The 19,900-nt window shown below is 39.3% G+C and overlaps 1 protein-coding gene across 1 annotated transcript in view; it reads left to right on the forward strand.

The window, feature by feature from the left end:
* The window catches only part of LOC103512818 (protein serrate), a gene marked incomplete at its 5' end in the record, with an annotated part of 75,706 nt that extends 57,370 nt beyond the window's left edge, over positions 1–18,336 (forward strand). Inside the window, 9 exons of the mRNA XM_017445573.2 lie at positions 5,652–5,765; positions 6,045–6,382; positions 10,740–10,917; positions 11,483–11,536; positions 15,307–15,494; positions 16,263–16,377; positions 16,948–17,025; positions 17,123–17,392; positions 17,667–18,336. Coding sequence (XP_017301062.1) covers positions 5,652–5,765; positions 6,045–6,382; positions 10,740–10,917; positions 11,483–11,536; positions 15,307–15,494; positions 16,263–16,377; positions 16,948–17,025; positions 17,123–17,392; positions 17,667–18,256 — 1,925 coding nt within the window. The remainder of the gene's footprint in view (positions 1–5,651; positions 5,766–6,044; positions 6,383–10,739; positions 10,918–11,482; positions 11,537–15,306; positions 15,495–16,262; positions 16,378–16,947; positions 17,026–17,122; positions 17,393–17,666) is intronic.
* Between the last annotated feature and the right edge of the window lie 1,564 nt (positions 18,337–19,900).

Consider the following 19,900-nt stretch of genomic DNA (forward strand, 5'->3'; position numbering starts at 1 on the left):
CTTCTTTGGGTTATTCTTTTGCTGTTACCTGATTTTAATACCAAAGAGACACCGATATGCTCCCACCCTGTCTATTGCTCAGGAGCACGTCTTGTCTGGATGAAATTATGATGATTGATTTCTTTGTTTTTCTAAGGAAATTACGGGGAATGCCACAAAACTTGGCCAATGATTTCAACTTTCCATGTAGAACCATAGTAGTAGGTAGTAGGTTTAGTTACCATTGGTTTTATTACCAAAGGAACACTAAAATGATCCCACCCTGTCTACTGCTCAGGAGCACGTCTTGTCTGGATGAAATTATGACGGTGTGTTCACTATGATCGATTTCTTTGTTTTTCTAATGAAATTACGGGGAATGCCACAAAACTTGGCCAATGATTTCAACTTTCCATGTAGAACCATAGTAGTAGGTAGTAGGTTTAGTTACCATAGATTTTATTAATTCATTCTTTCTCTTCCAAGTGTGCTTTTGGTTATTAACACTAAAAAAAAAAAAAATCTTCAAAGCTATACCATATACCTACCTACCATGTAACTGACGGAGTAGAAAATTTTACTCTGCCAGATTCAGTCGGAGTCCCAAAAAGTCGAAGAAATTATGGAGACAAGGGAGACTGTCCTTTAAGGACATGACTTCATTTCAGCTTGAGAATTTGAGGAAACACAAAATGAACTTGATCCATGAGGTATGGATAGAAATTTCTGAGGTGCTGCTAGTTCTCATAATCTTTGGGTGATTTTGAAAATTTCATATTGATCTACTAAAATCAATCCATAATGATCTTAACTCTCATAATGTAGTGACGGATGGAAGAAATGAAAGAAGGAACGCCTCATAGAGAGAAAGGTAGTAAAAAATTATTTGTGCAGTACTGAAGTACCTACCTAATAGCCTAAGCCTAATACCTAAGTAGGTAGGTATGAGAGAATAAATCGAAATTAACCAGACAAACAAATTTAATATTGAATGTTGATCGATGCATAAGAAGTCTAAAACCGTTTGTAGGTTTGGACTTATTCCTAGCTACGCGTTATTTCTGCAGTACTGAAGTACCTACCTAATAGCCTAAGCTTAATACCTAAGTAGGTATGAGAGAATAAATCGAAATTAACCAGACAAACAAATTTAATATTGAATGTTGATCGATACATAAGAAGTCCAAAACCGTTTGTAGGTTTGGACTTATTCCTAGCTACGCCACACCACTGCCTTTATAAGTTTGACCTCTGGAATTTTGTAACGTACCTAAGAAATAATTGTTTTGGGTGCTTAATTTTTACTTTTTTCGTCTAATAACAGCTATAGAATGTATACCAGGAAATTAGACCAAAAAACATCTCTTGTCCATGATCTTCAATATTCTCAGTCATGAAGTCCACTTTTTGGGGCGTCCATTTCACAAGATCGAAAATTTGACCCGATTACATTACTTTCCTTCCTATACCTAGGATAAGGAAAGTAAAAATACATACGAACTTAGGTAGGTACTCAATACTCATTGGGTATTCAACATTTTTGTTATCTTCGATATCAATCAATATTATCTACTCACTCGCTCAGAAAACTGTTCTTTTGTTATTCAAATGATTTCGAAAAGAAAATCTCCACAGATTCTCGATGCTATATGGGTCAGTGATTAAGGGTCATTTACTTCAAGTGGTCAAGACGAGGAGAGAAAAATTGCTAAAATCATCTAAAATGTCATTTGGGTATTATACTGAACATTAATAATAATATTTCTGAAGTTTGAAGTTGCGTGAACATTTATCCAGTATGAACTTTTTCAAGTCGCGTATGAATATCAACTCCATACCCGGTGAATTAATCATGGGCATGATACACCCTAGGAATGTATCACACATAGCTGACTCAAAACCCACCGAGTATGGACAAATGAAACTGTCAGAAGACATTTTTGATTGTGTTCGAAATCCGCTCGACCCCGTATCCGCTCGACCCCGTAAACAATGCAAATTTCGCGTTCTTTTATGAACAGACGAAAGTAGCTCTGATTTTGAACGGTTTGTCTGAGTTTGACATTTTGACAAACATTAGAGGGCATGGATGCTTGCTCATTAGATTTTAGAACTGACCAGCTCTTCTGGGGTTCTATTATTCTATTCGTATTCAGTCCAATGGATATGGATGGAATTAGGATGGAATCCTCATTTTAAAAATTGATGGAAAATTAGGAATTATGGATGGAATGTGCCTAATTCAAAAGCAGTTCTGAAAAAAAAGAAAGAAAGAAAAGAAAAAGAAACCGTAATGGGCGTAATGCAAGAACAATGATTTCATATCTTGCGCCTTCAAATTTAAAGAAACTTCGTGTCGTACATTCTGAACAGGGTTGCATTTATTTCTTACCAGGCGTTTTCTGTTCATAAAACCTGAGCCAGCCATTATGATCGAAAGAGCCAGTCTGCCAGCCTAGTTAGCTTAGTTGGTAGTGCGTCTGCTTTGTAAGCGCTAGGCCGCGGGTTCGATTCCCGCCCGGGGCGGATTTTATCCTGATGGGATAATGTTCGTTCTCGGAACGGCTGGCTTTCTCCTATCCTGTCTTCCTTCTCTCTCCGATTTCGGGACGATAAGACCCTAGAGTTACAGTTCCCTCTGTCAAACCTCTTAAAAAAAAAAAAAAAAAAAAAAAATAGAGAAGTGGTCAATGTAATCAAATTAAAATGTTCCTTCTGATATTATGTTGTTTCATAGGTACCACCTCCCTCCCAAATAAATGAGGAGGTTCAACAGACCTGCTAGCCAGACAAATTTTCTACCAATACCGTCTGTTAAAACATGAGTGTTCACATCACCCTGTAGATATAGAAATCGAGTGTCTGAAGCCACCCTGTATGAAGCGTGTTACATGATGAGGGCGTACTGTAATTTTCACAATTTGCCGATTTTTCAGTCGCGTGCTATCAGCTTATCTTTTCCCCGAACTGTGCTCAATTCCTATTGGTTGAAAAACAATTAAAACACACTTAACATGGCAATGAGGCGTGAGGTGTTACCTGGTACACCATGAATATTGATGAGGCCTGGAGCGTTACAGGGTGCAACAATTGCACCATGGCCCCTGCGCCATGGGCTAAATTCCTAGATAAAGCCCGTTCCCACTTATCGTTCGGAAAAAAATCGTGTCGTGTGTAGTGGGAACACACTCATTTAAATTACATTGCCTACAGGACATTAAGAAAAAACCGGATGAAACTCGCTACTGTCGTATTTGTTGTAATAACTATTGTCGTATTTGTTGTAATAAGTCACTTGTCTCTATTGTAAGCCATAAATAAATTAAAAATATCAAAAATTGTTCATAGAAACATTTTGGACTTCTGTTTCCTACATCTATTTATGATTCGACTTATGTCTTACTCATGTTCTTGAGACTCTTAAGAAGTTATTCATCTTTATTCTTGGACAAATGTGTTTATTTTGGCAAACACCTAACATTTACAAATATACCTATATTCAATATTTAGGTACATAATCCGCAGGTATAATAAAGATATATCTACCTATATTTATGTACTATGTACCTTTCTACTTAAATACATAATTTAAACAGTAAAACAGTAATATATTGGGCACACGCTCCATCTCAAGGTGTTAGTCAGTAGCCATAAATTTATCCATTTTGGCAAACATCAAATTAGCATAAGAAAACATAATATTTACGAGTAGGTATTTTATGTTTGATGTCCCTGTTTTTGCATATGACAAATTTGGCCCGTCAATTTATTGATTCTCATTTGAATATTAGTTGTTCTTATTGTCAATTCGCTTCAGGTAGGTAGCTAGTTTGAGAGAGAGAGAGAAAGAGAGAGAGAGAGGGAGAGCGAGCGAGATAGAGAGAGAGAGAGTCTGTTTTCGATAAGTTTAGATAGCTAGTGGATGTGGCTCGATTCTCGCCGCGGGGCGGATTTTATCCTAAACAGGCAAAGTTCGTTCTCAGAACGGCTGGCTTTCTCCTATCCTGATGTCTTCCTTCTATCTTCGCTTTCGGGGCGATAAGACCTTAAAGCAGTTACAGTTCACTCTACCTATCAAACCTAAAAATAATAATAAATAAACACAGAAAATGTCCTGGACACAGCAAAATCGAGCAGAAAAATTACAATCATCGGATAGCAAAAAACCAAGTTTCAAGTGTGCTTCTTTTTATTTGAAGTTCCCATTAAATTGTTTTTACAAGCCGCGGGCGGTCATCTTTTGTTCGCGACGTTACAGCTCAAGTGTCCTGGGTTCGGAGAGGGATCTTGGCTGAACAATATTGTTCTAAATTGTTTCTCTTTTTCTTTGTTGTTGAATTTTGTTGCACTAAAGTTTGTCGATTGTCATTTCACAAGAGGAAAAAGAGCTGAAATTGTCTACGTCTACGCAATTGTAGTTTGATAATTTCCAATGCTTTTACTCTGAAATATGGGAGTATTAAAGTTAGAAAATTATCTCATTGAGTTATACACGGATTGTCGATATTGGATAGTCACAGTACACCCAGAAAATCTATTGCCTTCTTGAAATTCATGATAATTAAGACAATTTTAATTCGGAATAAAATTTGGAACTTTATTTCGATCCTATCACGGACTAATTTCGTTTGGTGATTTTTGTGTTTCAGATATTGACGAATGTGTTTCGAATCCAAATCCGGCCCTGCTCAGATATGTTGAGACGTGTGATTAATTAGAACCATTGACTTAGTGTCAATTATACCCATGTAGGGAGAGCTCGAACTTTCGGGACCATGATTATCAAAATGTTACGGAACTAGGAGTCAAAGTGAATTACCTCGGAGGTTTAACATTCCAAATGGGCGTTACGTGTTGAAATTTCTGACTCGATTAGTTTATTGAAGACAATTGAAGACACTTATTGTTCCCTTTGATGGAAAACTATTGCTACTTGTAGTATGTAGTAGCAACTTACTAATACTAGTACATACATATTGGAATTTTAAATGCAACTACGTGTAGGTAGAGTTTAAATTACTGAGGACAGTATCGGTATCCAAAAGAAAAGAACAATAGTGTTCCAGGCAAATTCTAGCATAGACAGCTTTCTAGTTCATGTTCTACTCTGCCACTAGTCCTTGATTAGTTTATTGAAGACAATTGAAGAGCAACTTATTGATCCCTTTGATGGAAAACTATTGCTACTTGTAGTAGCAACATACTAGTACTAGTACATACATATTGGAATTTTAAATGCAAGTACGTGTAGGTAGAGTTTAAATTACTGAGGACGGTATCGGTATCCAAAAGAACGATAATGTTCCAGGCAAAATTCTAGCATAGACAGCTTTCTAGTTCATGTTCTACTCTGCCCCTTGCCACTAACTTTTATCCCTTACCCTGTTTAGGACTGTTGCCTGTACACATGTACAGGCAAAAGTCCTAAACAAAAATGGACGCGGCACACAAGGGATCAAGAAGAGACCGCCTTAACATAGTAATAATACCCTGTCCCCTCACGAGTAGGTATTCTGCGGATTGTCGATATTGGATAGTCACAGTACACCCAGAAAATCTATTGCCTTCTTGAAATCCATGATAATTATGACAATTTTAATTCGGAATGAAATTTGGAACTTTATTTCGATCCTATCACGGACTAATTTCGTTTGGTGATTTTTGTGTTTCAGATATTGACGAATGTGTTTCGAATCCCTGTCAGAACGGAGGTACTTGTGTGGATCTGGTGGATGGCTACAAGTGTGAATGTACCCAGGCTTGGGAAGGCAGCAACTGTCAGTATGGTAAGACCTTTCACAGTAATTAAATTACCTACCTATGTACATACGTATAACTCTTGACTAGTACCTGCATACCTGCATAAAGCTTGCAGATTCTTCGAATTTCTCAGATAAATTTAGCAAATAACAGTAAAACAAATGTGAAAAGTTTTTACAACCCATTCAGCACATTGCTGGTGTCGGGTTAGGGTAGTTCATTTTTTCTTGACTCTTTCGTAGCCATTAATGTCCTTATTTCTGTAGAAAACATAGATTACATTCCTCTTCCTTTGTCCCTTCCAGACGCAGACGAGTGTCAGAAGTCCCCCTGTGTGAACGCCGCGCTGGGCTGCACCAACCTCGTGGGCGACTATCGGTGCAACTGCTCCCCGGGCTGGACCGGCCACAACTGTGACGTCAACATCAACGATTGTGTCGGGCAATGTCGGCATGGTTCGACTTGCATCGACCTCGTCAACGATTTCCACTGTGCGTGTCTGCCGGGCTATACGGGACGGACGTGTCAGACGGATATAAATGACTGTGAGAGTAGCCCGTGCGTCAACGGAGGGGAGTGTGTGGATCAAGTCAACGGATTCCGGTGCATCTGCCCGGTGGGATTTGCCGGACAATTGTGTGAGGTAAGTGCCAAATTTCCTTGTTCATGTTTGATGTCCCTGTTTTTGCATATATGACAAATTTGGCCCGTCGATTTATTGATTCTCATTTGAATATTATTTTTTTGTTCTTATTGTCAATTCGCTTCAGGTAGGTAGCTAGTTTGAGAGAGAGAGAGAGAGAGAGAGAGAGAGAGAGAGAGAGGGAGAGAGAGAGAGAGAGAGAGAGAGAGAGAGAGAGAGAGAGCGAGAGAGAGAGAGCGAGAGCGAGCGAGGGAGAGAGCGAGCGAGAGAGAGCGAGAGAGAGAGTCTGTTTTCGATAAGTTTAGATAGCTAGTGGATGTGGCTCGATTCTCTCCGCGGGGCGGATTTTATGCTAAACAGACAAAGTTCGTTCTCAGAACGGCTGGCTTTCTCCTATCCTGATGTCTTCCTTCTATATTCGCTTTCGGGGCGATAAGACCTTGAAGCAGTTACAGTTCACTCTATCTATCAAACCTAAAAATAATAATAAATAAACACAGAAAAATGTCCTGGACACAGCAAAATCGAGCGGAAAAATTACAATCATCGGATAGCAAAAACCTAAGCTTCAAGTGTTCTTCTTTATTTGAAGTTCCTATTAAATTGTTTTTACAAGCCGCGGGCGGTCATCTTTTGTTCGCGACGTTACAGCTCAAGTGTCCTGGGTTCGAAGAGGGATCTTGGCTGAACAATATTGTTCTAAATTGTTTCTCTTTTTCTTTGTTGTTGAATTTTGTTGCACTAAAGTTTGTCGATTGTTTTTCCCACGTAAACAATGTTGGATTGGTGAGTAAATTGGTTCATGTTCATCAGTTCATCTCAAATAAGAAAGCCATTGTGATTTAATTGCTTATTAAGTGATTATTATTAATACGGGGTTATTGTACTTTCTATGCAAGAAGAGAAACCCGAAACCGAAGAGAGAAGGAACACAGGATAAGAGAAAGCCAGCCGTTCCGAGAACGAACCTTATCCGTTCAGGATAAAATCCGAGCCAGGCGGGAAGCTAACTCGCGACATAGCACTAACAAGGCTTGAAAAAATCATGTGTCAACAATCATTACAATCAAAAGAAATGCAATTTTGCATAAACATAATACCTACTCGTATTGTCGTAAGCCCTCTTTTCTATTTACCTCCTTATCCTACCTACTTACTACCATAACACAGGGAAAAATCTGGTGTGAACATCACACGACTTTCCTTATCCTACTGAATGGTGCTTATTTGGGTGTTCTGTTGTAACATTTACAATATCTCTAACCATTTAGTCAGTATAGCTGAAAACCACCAAAAAGCGGTCGAAACCCGCCAAAAAGCGGTCAAAATACCGCCAACCGCAGCACCTATTTTAACCAAACATACCTAGTTGCTAGACGATAAATAATTTATGTAACATCTCATATTACCAAGCATGTAAGTTGTATTTTACTCTTGGAAACGTGTCTCGGGCAGAACATACCGAGATATGCCGCCCTAGCGCTTGTCATCAGTCAAAAGACCACCTAGCGTGAAACATCACCTAAACCATCATAACTCAAAACTGACTGACTGCCACTCTCGGGAGTACCGCTCCGCTTTAATGAGATATCGTCAAAATACTCCGTGTGTATTTCATGAAGGGCGTTCTCCATTATTGAATATCGATTAAGTCTGAAGAATTGGAGAAAATCTCTGGGCATTGCATGTTCCAAGGGATAACAGAGGAAATTTCCTGAAGGTGCTGCTTTCAGTCATCATTACATAGGTATATTCAATAACACTTCAAGGACTAACTTTTACCCTCTCCAAGTATGTATTGCTTTTCTGTAGGACTGGTATCTTTCACTAATCTTGCCTCTTAGATAGACAGTAAGTAATAACAGTAGGTACATACCTACGTCATAAATATTAAAAGTAAAATAATGGACTTGGTCGACAGTTTACACCAATCGCTTATCAAAATGCCATGATAACAGTTCTACGATAAGAATGAAACCAATATCTCATTACTGTTCTTTCCCTACAACTTTCCAACACCTTCTGCAGAAGTAGACCTAGGAAGCTTCGGATCTTTTATGATAATTAAACCTGAGACATTAAACGATTCCAATCACACTGGCCAGAAGAAATATAACACCTGTGCCCTTTATGATAGCACCTAGCCATATTATTTATACGATATTGAGAAAGGTCATGGAGTGCCAATGTGTATTTCTAATTGAAAGTGCAGTTATGCTTTACGGTTAACTTTCCTGAACTCCTACTAGGCAGGCCCGGGTTCGAGGTGATGATGTTTCGGGAGTTGAAAGAGTCGTCGTATGTAGATGGATAGATACCTGCGTCATGCGTCAATCAATTGAATTCTTAGATCTTTCTCTTAATTTTCTTATAGGAACTTGGTCAAATTTACCTCAAAATAGTTTTCCTTCCTCTCTTCAATTCTCTCTATTTCTTAAAATCACTAGGCAGGCCCGGGTTCGAGGTGATGATGTTTCGGGAGTTGAAAGAGTCATCGTATGTAGTGTAGATAGATAGATACCTGCGTCATGCGTCAATCAATTGAATTCTTAGATATTTCTCTTAATTTTCTTATAGGAACTTGGTCAAATTTACCTCAAAATAGTTTTCATAAAAGTATTTTCAATGGGCGCCACCTACTTACGAAAATTTTTAAGGGGCAGTTGCATACAAAATAGCGGGTGGCAACCTATATATTTCTTCTTCTCAGGGAAGCAATTACAAAACCTCGTTCAACTGACCCTCATATTATAATGTTTATGGTTATTAAAATCATCTCAATTACATTGTACCCACCGTAATGTCCCCGTATGTGTACTAATAACAACTTCTTAGTTGTTACTGTAACTATAAAGTACTTGTAGTCTAGATCCAGTGGTACTGTGCCTTTCCATTTCATGTTAATGTCCCATATTGCTTCGTCACGACGAATGAAAGACAATCCTCCCTGCGTCGGTTTCTCGTATCCATGCCATGCCTGGAATCTCCCACACCACTTGTCCACATTCCTGTCTGCATGCCAACCCTGGTCTTATAATTATGATTGGTGTGTAATTTCTTTTATCTGTTTCTCAAAATAGTTTTCCTTCCTCTCTTCAATTCTCTCTATTTCTTAAAATAGGTACCTATCCTACGTGGATAGGTATAACCCTACCTCAACTCAAAACCTATCCTTCCTAAAGTCCTCCCTGCGTCATTTTCTCGTATCCATGCCTGGGATGATTATCTCCCACACCACTTGTCCACATTCCTGTCTGCATGCCAACCCTGGTCTTATAATTATGATTGGTGTGTAATTTCTTTTATCTGTTTTATTTGATTGGTTTTCAATAAATTAAAAACGGAAGAGCCGCCTTCCTTTGTAAACTCACACAACTTTGAATATACAGGGTGGTTGAACTCGATTACTTGGAACCATGCTATTGCAACATGTGCTACCAGTAGGATCTGTCTTGTATTAATCCATCTGAGGGATTTTCTTGAACGCCAATCCAACTAACAAAGGGCGGGTACGTGACGTACCATAACAACTATGCGTCTAAATATGAAAAATGCTCGATATAACCGTAAAATGAAACTTGTGTGGATCAGATTGATGCTTTCTCCTGTATTTGTCCTCCGGGACGAAAAGGCGTCCGGTGTGAAGAAGGTAAGTTTAATGATGATAATTATTGAGGATCCATACCTTTATGAATATTCCATCTATTCCTTAAGATCGATCGACTGTGAATTGATGTGGATTGACGTCGATCAACGAGGAAAATCTATGTTGTCGAGGCAGTGTGAAAGTGTCAGTCGACATCGATCGATGGCCAGTCGACTATGTGTAGACACACGTTCTGTTCGCTGAAATTTTTACACCTCCCTCTGGTGTAAAAGTTAAAGGATTTGTCAGTCAAATTCGGAATATGCTACATACCTCAACTCAAAACCTATCCTTCCTAAAATCCTCCCTGCGTCATTTTCTCGTATCCATGCCTGGAATGATTATCTCCCACACCACTTGTCCACATTCCTGTCTGCATGCCAACCCTGGTCTTATAATTATGATTGGTGTGTAATTTCTTTTATCTGTTTTATTTGATTGGTTTTCAATAAATTAAAAACGGAAGAGCCGCCTTCCTTTGTAAACTCACACAACTTTGAATATACCTACAGGGTGGTTGAACTCGATTACTTGGAACCATGCTATTGCAACATGTGCTCCCAGTAGGATCTGTCTTGTATTAATCCATCTGAGGGATTCTTTTTCTTGAACGCCAGTCCAACTAACAAAGGGCGGGTACGTGACGTACCATAACAACTATGCGTCTAAATATGAAAAATGCTCGATATAACCGTAAAATGAAACTGCAAGAACGGAGGCACCTGTGTCAATACGGGAGATTTGTACTCGTGCATTTGCAAGGAGGGATTCGAAGGCCCGGACTGTGGCCAGGACATCAACGACTGTAGCCCGCAGCCTTGCTACAACGGCGGCAAATGTGTGGACGGGGTCAACTGGTTCCTGTGCGAGTGTGCACCCGGCTTTGCTGGTAAGTATGAACAACAGGGTTAAATGATGGCATAGGTTGGTCTAGAAAAGGATAGAATTGCGATTTTGTTATACTTCGTTCATACTTTCAGGGGATTGTTCCATAAAGATCTTCGCAAGTTCCATTTTCTAATCGACATCCGCATGACGTAAGAGCTAAACTTGAATTTCCTTAGCGCTCACAAAGTTATAATTTTTCTTCAAAATACGTCACACTTGAGAGCCATAAAATTTTCAGCTCCAGACTGTAAAAGTTGAATGCATTGAGTTCAGTGCTCATTTAAGTAAAGTTGAAGTAGGAGACTATCTGGCAACACTGTTTTAAGATTTTCGGTTGCACCCACATCACAGGTACCCTGTACATCTCGTAACCCAAGTTCCATTTTCTAATCGACATCGGCATGACGTAAGAGCTAAACTTGAATTTCCTTAGCGCTCACAAAGTTATAATTTTTCTCCAAAATACGTCACACTTGAGAGCTCCAGACTGTAAAAGTTGAATGCATTGAGTTCAGTGCTCACTGGTCGCCTATTTTAAATAAAAACTTTGCTATTTATATTTACAGGTCCTGATTGTCGGATCAACATCAACGAATGTGCCAGTAATCCATGTGGCTACGGTTCTACCATGTTGCAGTAGGAGACTATCTGGCAACACTGTTTTAAGATTTTCGGTTGCACCCACATCACAGGTACCCTGTACATCTCGTAACCTCATTTAACATCATATCGCCAGACTATTCAACACAAAGGGGGGTATATGGCCCCCTATAGATGTGTTAAGGAATTAATAACTCGTTGGAAATAGCCACAGAATTCTTTATATTTTTTAAATAATAATTCTAATATTATGTGTATAAAATAAAAATGTAGCTCCAATATCTACCTATGTGAATAAGTCATAAATGTATTGGTAGACGCATACCTAATGTATTTTTATCACATTTTACAACATCACACTGGAAACTGAAAGATTGTTACTCATTCTCAATGTGCAAAAATAATTATAACTTACTTGTGTAAAGTTTTTGCATACCAGAAACTTGAACTGTAGGTTCTTAGGAATAAGGTACTCGTAAACATAGCTTGGATTAGAGAAGCTTAGGTCATCGTAAAGTATTCGTAACTTAACTGATCGGTCTCTTCTCATTCAAAGATTTCAAGATAATCTACCTGTACACAAAATTCTAAGATTGATGGCACTAGATCTTTAACTTTTAACTGATCATTAGGTACCCGTAAACATAGCTTGGATTAGAGGAGCTTAGGCCATCGTAAAGTATTCGTAACATAACTGATCGGTATCTTCTCATTCAAAGATTTCAAGATAATCTACCTGTACACAAAATTCTAAGATTGATGGCACTAGATCTTTAACTTTTAACTGATCATATAACTGATCGGTATATTCTCATTCAAAGATTTCAAGATAATCTACCTGTACACAAAATTCTAAGATTGATGGCACTAGATATTTAACTTTTAACTGATCATCCACTATCGAAATTATAATACACCTTCCAAATTACAATGATGGTACCCAATCTATTCGTTGTAATAAGAAGAATCAAAAATACAGGAAAAGAAACTCAAACTTGTCGCGTTGAAACTGAATTTCAATTTCCAATCGTTAAAAAAATTATAATACACCTTCCAAATTACAATGATGGTACCCAATCTATCCGTTGTAATAAGAAGAATCAAAAATACAGGAAAAGAAACTCAAACTTGTCGCGTTGAAACTGAATTTCAATTTCCAATCGTTAAAAAAAGAAATCTGATAACCGATTCTCCCAAAACTAGTAGAAAATCCAACCTGAGACCTCTCTGGATGCTAGATTCAAACCAAGCATCTACACTTCCAAATTACAATGATGGTACCCAATCTATCCGTTGTAATAAGAAGAATTAAAAATACAGGAAAAGAAACTCAAACTTGTCGCGTTGAAACTGAATTTCAATTTCCAATCGTTAAAAAAGAAATCTGATAACCGATTCTCCCAAAACTAGTAGAAAATCCAACCTGAGACCTCTCTGGATGCTAGATTCAAACCAAGCATCACCCATCTATTTATCTCTGTGTCTATCTCCACACAGATGGTGGAATGCCACCCAACGTGGGTACTTGTATACTTTACCTCTAATTAATTAGAGAAAAAGAATTTAACTAGTAAAGACTTAGCGAGGATCTCATTAATTCATTAAAATCAAAACACGCTGATGGTTTACGTGTAGGTGGAAGCTAGAACCTGGAGGCTAGAGCTTGGAACTTGAATGCTCTAAGCTCTAAGCTTTCAGATGTGAAATGTTAAAGTCTGTGACTTGTTCACATCTCACGAGTCTGCATTCTGAACGTGAGGGTGTTCCTAAAAGTCCTTGGATGTGACAAGGGAGAGAGGAATTTCCAGTGTAGGTATAGCAAGCAGGTTAGGGAATGTCATATTGTACAATATGACGTGTCTCTTTAAAGTATAAATACATGGTTCTATTGCAAAATATTCCAATGGGTTGAGTTTCTAGTCTTTTTCTCTTGATCCATTGTTTCCTCACTCATTTAAATGGGTGATGTTACGAACTTGACAAACTAGCGCAGGAAAATCATTGGAATTTAGATGCAAACACACACAGAACCCCTTGAGTTTCCTCTTTAAAGTATAAATACATGGTTCTATTGCAAAATATTCCAATGGGTTGAGTTTCTAGTGTTTTTCTCTTGATCCATTGTTTCCTCACTCATTTAATGGGTGATGTTACGAACTTGACAAACTAGCGCAGGAAAATCATTGGAATTTAGATGCAAACACACAGAACCCCCTGAGTTTAAAATCTAGATTATGCTGACATTAGTGCACTTGTTTGTTTTAAAATCTTCCACTTGGTTCTTCTCAATCATCTCCATAACTACATTACCCAAGTCAATGCCGCAGGCCATGCTTAGCATTATATCACTCTGAGGACTTTGTTTAAACTTATGTCGAACTCGTTTGAACTTTGATTAATCTTTCTGGACATCTTATTTGAAACACTGACTTGCATAATCTCTTTAAAGTATAAATACGTGGTTCTATTTCAAAATATTCCAATGGGTTGAGTTTCTAGTGTTTTTCTCTTGATCCATTGTTTTCTCACTTATTTAATGGGTGATGTTACGAACTTGACAGATTAGTGCAAGAAAATCATTGGAATTTAGATGCAAACACACACAGAACCCCTTGAGTTTAAAATATAGATTAGGCTGACATTAGTGCACTTGTTTGTATTAAAATCTTCCACTTGGTTCTTCTCAATCATCTCCATAACTACATTACCCAAGTGATTAGTGCAGGAAAATCATTGGAATTTAGATGCAAACACACAGAACCCCTTGAGTTTAAAATCTAGATTAGGCTGACATTAGTGCACTTGTTTGTATTAAAATCTTCCACTTGGTTCTTCTCAATCATCTCCATAACTACATTACCCAAGTCAATGCCGCAGGCCATGCTTAGCATTATATCACTCTGAAGAGCTGAGGACTTTGTTTAAACTTATGTCGAACTCGTTTGAACTTTGATTAATCTTTCTGGACATCTTATTTGAAACACTGACTTGCATAAAAATCGAATGTTTGGATATCCTCGGGTCGGGATTAGGAAGAAGGAATCTGGAACTTGCCATTAGGGCAGGACCATTACAGAAATTTACAGTTGTGAAAAGGGGGGCTTAATTTTCCTTGTGAAGGCCCTTCGGTAAATTGTGAGTCTAGTATGAAATTAATCTTAGTAATCCTTCCATATTCTTGATTCCGATTGGCTATAAAGCTGTGTCCACACATAGTCGACGATCGATAGATGTCGATTGACGAGGTGAATCTATATTGTCGAGGCAGTGTAGACGGTTTCAGACGACATCGATCGAGTCCGTCGACGGCCGTTGACTATGTGAGGGCACAGCTTTAGACTAGTTAGCATTTCATCTATTCTTAGTAATCCTTCCATATTCTTGGTTCCGATTGGCTATAAAGCTGTGTCCACACATCACATAGTCGACTGTCGATCGATCGATGTCGATTGACGAGGTAAATCTATATTGTCGAGGCAGTGTGGACGGTTTCAGACGAGATCGATCGAGTCCGTCGACGGCCGTTGACTATGTGAGGGCACAGCTTTAGACTAGTTAGCATTTCATCTATTCCTTTTCAAATCCGGCGTTGTAGACACACGTTCTGTTCGCTGAAATTTTTACACCTCCCTCTGGTGTAAAAGTTAAAGGATTTGTCAGTCAAATTCGGAATATGCTAAAGTATCTTGATATTTCTACCATTACTATCTTTGTATAATATTTCTACCATTTTCCGTAATGCTGACAAGGGAACACCACTTCACTCATCTTCTTTCTTTCGTTTTTTCAGTGGAAGATCTTTCACTCACCCGCGGCGTCTGTCTATGGCACGGTCAATATTTCGCTCACAACACCTCCTGGCCTCACCAATGCAACACCTGCACATGTCTAGATAGCCACGTGTCTTGTACGAGAATATGGTGTGGTCTCGGTAACTGCCTCGGTCCCAATGCTGTCAACTCTTGTGCTGCCAATCAGGTAAGGATTCCTTTGAAGAATACTCGGACTTCATAAGTATTGGATATGCTCCTAGGATTATCTGGGTCAAAGACATCTTTAGTGTCTTTTGTCGCACTAGAATCCAAATCGGCTGCTCAAGAGACTGAATGAATGGCGGAAGATTCTATCTCAATCAGCTCTAACTAGGGTGATTGCTCTGGGCTGACATTTGGAATATGCTCCTAGGATTATCTGGGTCAAAGACATCTTTAGTGTCTTTTGTCGCACTTAAATACAAATCGGCTGCTCAAGAGACTGAATGAATGGCGGAAGATTCTATCTCAATCAGCTCTAACTAGGGTGATTGCTCTGGGTTGACATTTGGTTTTGGCTACAAATTTTATGAGTGGATGCCCTTCGCATTCAATCTTTGCTATTTCTTTAACAAGGGAAGTTCAGGCAGGTATACTCCCTGACCCCCAGCCAGACTAAGCTGGTCTACTCCCTGTTTAACGTCCCCAATTGGTCCTAATGGGTAACTAACCCCTCCTTTCCCTTCTCTTTCCCAGGTGTGCGTTCCATCTCCCAAGGAGTCTTGTCTGTCGGCCGAGTGTCCTCCGTAATTTTGGCTACAAATTTTATGAGTGGATGCCCTTCGGATTCAATCTTTGCTATTTCTTTAGCAAAGGAAGTTCAGGCAGGTATACTCCCTGTCCCCCAGCCAGACTAAGCTGGTCTACTCCCTGTTTAACGTCCCCCATTTGTCCTAATGGGTAACTAACCCCTCCTTTCCCTTCTCTTTCCCAGGTGTGCGTTCCATCTCCCAAGGAGTCTTGTCTATCGGCCGAGTGTCCTCCGTATGGAGAATGTCGCGAACTCGAGGCCGGGCGCCGCGTAGCCCCGCCCACTTTCCCCTCCCTCCCCCCCTTTCCTTGATTAGTTTATTGAAGACAATATTGAAGAGCAACTTATTGTTCCCTTTGATGGAAAACTATTGCTACTTGTAGTAGCAACATACTAGTAAATACATATTGGAATTTTAAATGCAACTACGTGTAGGTAGAGTTTAAATTACTGAGGACGGTATCGGTATCCAAAAGAACGATAGTGTTCTAGGCAAATTCTAGCATAGACAGCTTTCTAGTTCATGTTCTACTCTGCCCCTTGCCACTATGTTTTATCCCTTACCCATGTACATGTGTACAGGCAACAGTCCTAAACAAAAATGGACGTGGCACACAAGGGATCAAGAAGAGACCGCCTTAACATAGTAATATACCCTGTCCCCTCACGAGTAGGTATTCTGTATGATTGCAGTGTTTCTGCCACTAACTTTTATCCCTTACCCTGGACACTTAGGAAAGTGATCAAACATGTAAAGGCAACAGTCCTAAACAAAAATGGACGCGGCACACAAGGGATCAAGAAGAGACCGCCTTAACATAGTAATATACCCTGTCCCCTCACGAGTAGGTATTCTGTATGATTGCAGTGTTCGACTCCTGCTCCGTGCCAATTCCTACGAACGGAAACCTGTCCGCCATTCTGATGATTCCGTCTGGTATTTGTGGTGAGCACGGTCGTTGTGTGGTAGCAATCATTTGCGGATCAACTCCTGAAATGAGAGTGTTCTAGGTAATAATCTTAAATCAATATTCCAATCTTAGGAAAAGAAATTCTGACTGTACAGTCTCGGTCTAGAAGTCCTGCGTACTTGTGTGTATCGAACCCTGCCTACCTAGTTGCTCGTTGTGTGAGTCAATCTGGCGGTTCCTTTAAGTGTTCGTGTGATGCGGGCTTCTCGGGCAAGTACTGCCATGAGAACATCAACGATTGCAAGCACAATCCATGCCAGAACGGAGGCACTTGTGTGGACAAGGTCAACTCGTTCCAATGCATCTGTCGGGACGGCTGGGAGGGAGAGATTTGCGCCAACAGTAAGTAAAAGTGAGTTTTTATTATTTATTTACTTATTTATTTTTTTTACCTAAACTTATAGGCTCACTAACATCATTATCATAATCCAATAGTGGAGATGTCAAAACTCCCTCTTTGAAAATTTGGTGGAGATGTCGAAACTCCCTCTTTTAAAATTTGGTGGAGATGTCGAAACTCCCAATTTATTATTAAATTTCTTTAGGCTAAAAACTCTTTTCATTGTGTCCGTTACGTACATACCAATACATGACCCTATCTTCCTTCATATTCCAGGTGGAGGAAACTACTTCATTGGCTACCTGTGTGTCATTATCACTCTGCTCAGCATAGCTGCCATGCTTTACATGTTGTTCCATCAACGTCACCACATTAATCAGAGCACCATAGCTGCTCATCTCAACCTATCACGCAATCTGGACGAAGAAAAATCCAACAATCTCCAGAACGAAGAAAATCTACGTCGCTATACGTCAAATCCACTCAAGGAGGGTCACGCTGAACTTAGCCTGAGCTCGAGTCTAAGCGAGATATCCCCTCGTATCAGTGTGGTGCGACCTTTATCCTCAGCATCCAGTGTGGAGATGCTAGAGATGATGTGCGAGATGCAACAACACCAACATCGCACCGACAACAAACTCTACAAGAGTCAGAACAATCTGTGCAAGAACAACTTCCTCATCAATAACAACACGAGTGCTGTGGCTGGGGAACATCACAAGTCTTTCAAAAACATCAACAATGTTGTACAACAACAGAATCGGTCCTTGCAGCCGAAAGAAAACAGTGGTAGTCGACCTAGTAGTGGCGAAGATGATGAGTTCAAGAAGAAATCATCACCGGATGTACTGACAGTATTGGTATGAATACTGTTAGCTTTTACATGTAGTATGACTGTCAAGTTAGTGGAGATGTTAGAACTCCCGATCCAATCAGATCGAAATGAGACAAATTGTACTTGAAGAAGAAATTAATAAAGTAATAGATAACTTGAACTTGACATAATATTTTGTAAAGAAATTTTATTTTGTACGTATATTTATCCTTTTGGAAAAAGCAACTCACCTTTGCAAAAAAAAGGTCATCATATTTTTTTAGGAACCAATTCGTACTTGTCCTCTGAAAGATATAAAACGGGGAGGTACATCAGTTATCAATTAATTTCATAGCCCTATAAAAAATTGGACAGGGGACATTAAAATCACTTACGATTCGTACTTTTGTCCTCTGAAAGATATAAAACGGAGAGGAACATCATCAATTAATATCATAGCCCTATAAAAAATTGGAAACAGGGGACATTAAAATCACTTATGTAGATAGTTTTATCTTTATTTTTTATTGTTCTCTTTTGTCATATCTGCCCATGGTAATAGTAGGTTTTTCTCTTTGGTCGTCTGCCCATGGTACTAGTTGGTGCTTGGCTCAGATAGTTTTATCTTTTGTCATATCTGCCTATGGTAATAGTAGGTTTTTCTCTTTGGTCGTCTGCCCATGGTACTAGTTGGTGCTTGGCTATAAGATGTTCCTTCAATACGGCTTCCTTAGATAGTTTTATCTTTAGGTATTAATATCTGCCTATGGTAATAGTAGGTTTTTCTCTTTGGTCGTCTGCCCATGGTACTAGTTGGTGCTTGGTTATAAGATGTTCCTTCAATACGGCTTCCTCTTTTCGCTGACGCTATGGCTGTCATCCTATCCTGTGTCCGCTCGAAGATTGCCCCTGAGTATGATGAGTCTTTATTTCGAGTACTTGTTTCCCGATAATTGCGGACTGGTCAAGCAGGAATTAACGATAAAAAACCGGATTCTGGGTGGCGAAGAAGCGAAAATTGGGGAGATGCCTTGGATCGCCATTCTGGGCTACAAGTCACCTTATGCGACAAGTAAGTAGGTACCTATATCAATAATTATTGTGAATGTGAATGCTCTGAATTTCAAAAAGTTACCTTTAGAGCTCGTGCCCACTTGATTTTATTCCGCATGTCCTCTGTAGGCGATCTAATTTAAATGAGATTTTTTTCGAACCACAGGGGGGAACGGGATCTTAGATGAACCTGATCCATGAAGATGGGAAAAACCTGCTGAATCGGTTCGTGTAAATAATTATACACAGGCGTGCTGGCGTTCTTACTGAAATCTGGCCTGGCGCACTATTGTAAGCTGAGATTCCGCAGTTGTACAATTTTTGGGGCTATCACAAAATCACAAGTCATTTATCTACTCAATTTTTGTAGACATTATCGAAAATTATTGTGAATGTGAATGCTCTGAATTTCAAAAAGTTACCTTTAGAGCTCGTGCCCACTTGATTTTATTCCGCGTGTCCTCTGTAGGTGATCTAATTTAAATGAGATTTTTTTCGAACCACAAGGGGAACGGGATCTTAGATGAACCTGATCCATGAAGATGGGAAAAACCTGCTGAATCGGTCCGTGTAAAAATACACAGGCGTGCTGGCGTTCTTACTGGAATCTGACCTGGCGCACTATTGTAAGCTGAGATTCCGC

This window comes from Diaphorina citri, unplaced genomic scaffold, assembly GCF_000475195.1.
Source record: "Diaphorina citri unplaced genomic scaffold, Diaci psyllid genome assembly version 1.1 scaffold888, whole genome shotgun sequence".
Classification (NCBI taxonomy): Eukaryota; Metazoa; Arthropoda; class Insecta; order Hemiptera; family Psyllidae; genus Diaphorina; species Diaphorina citri.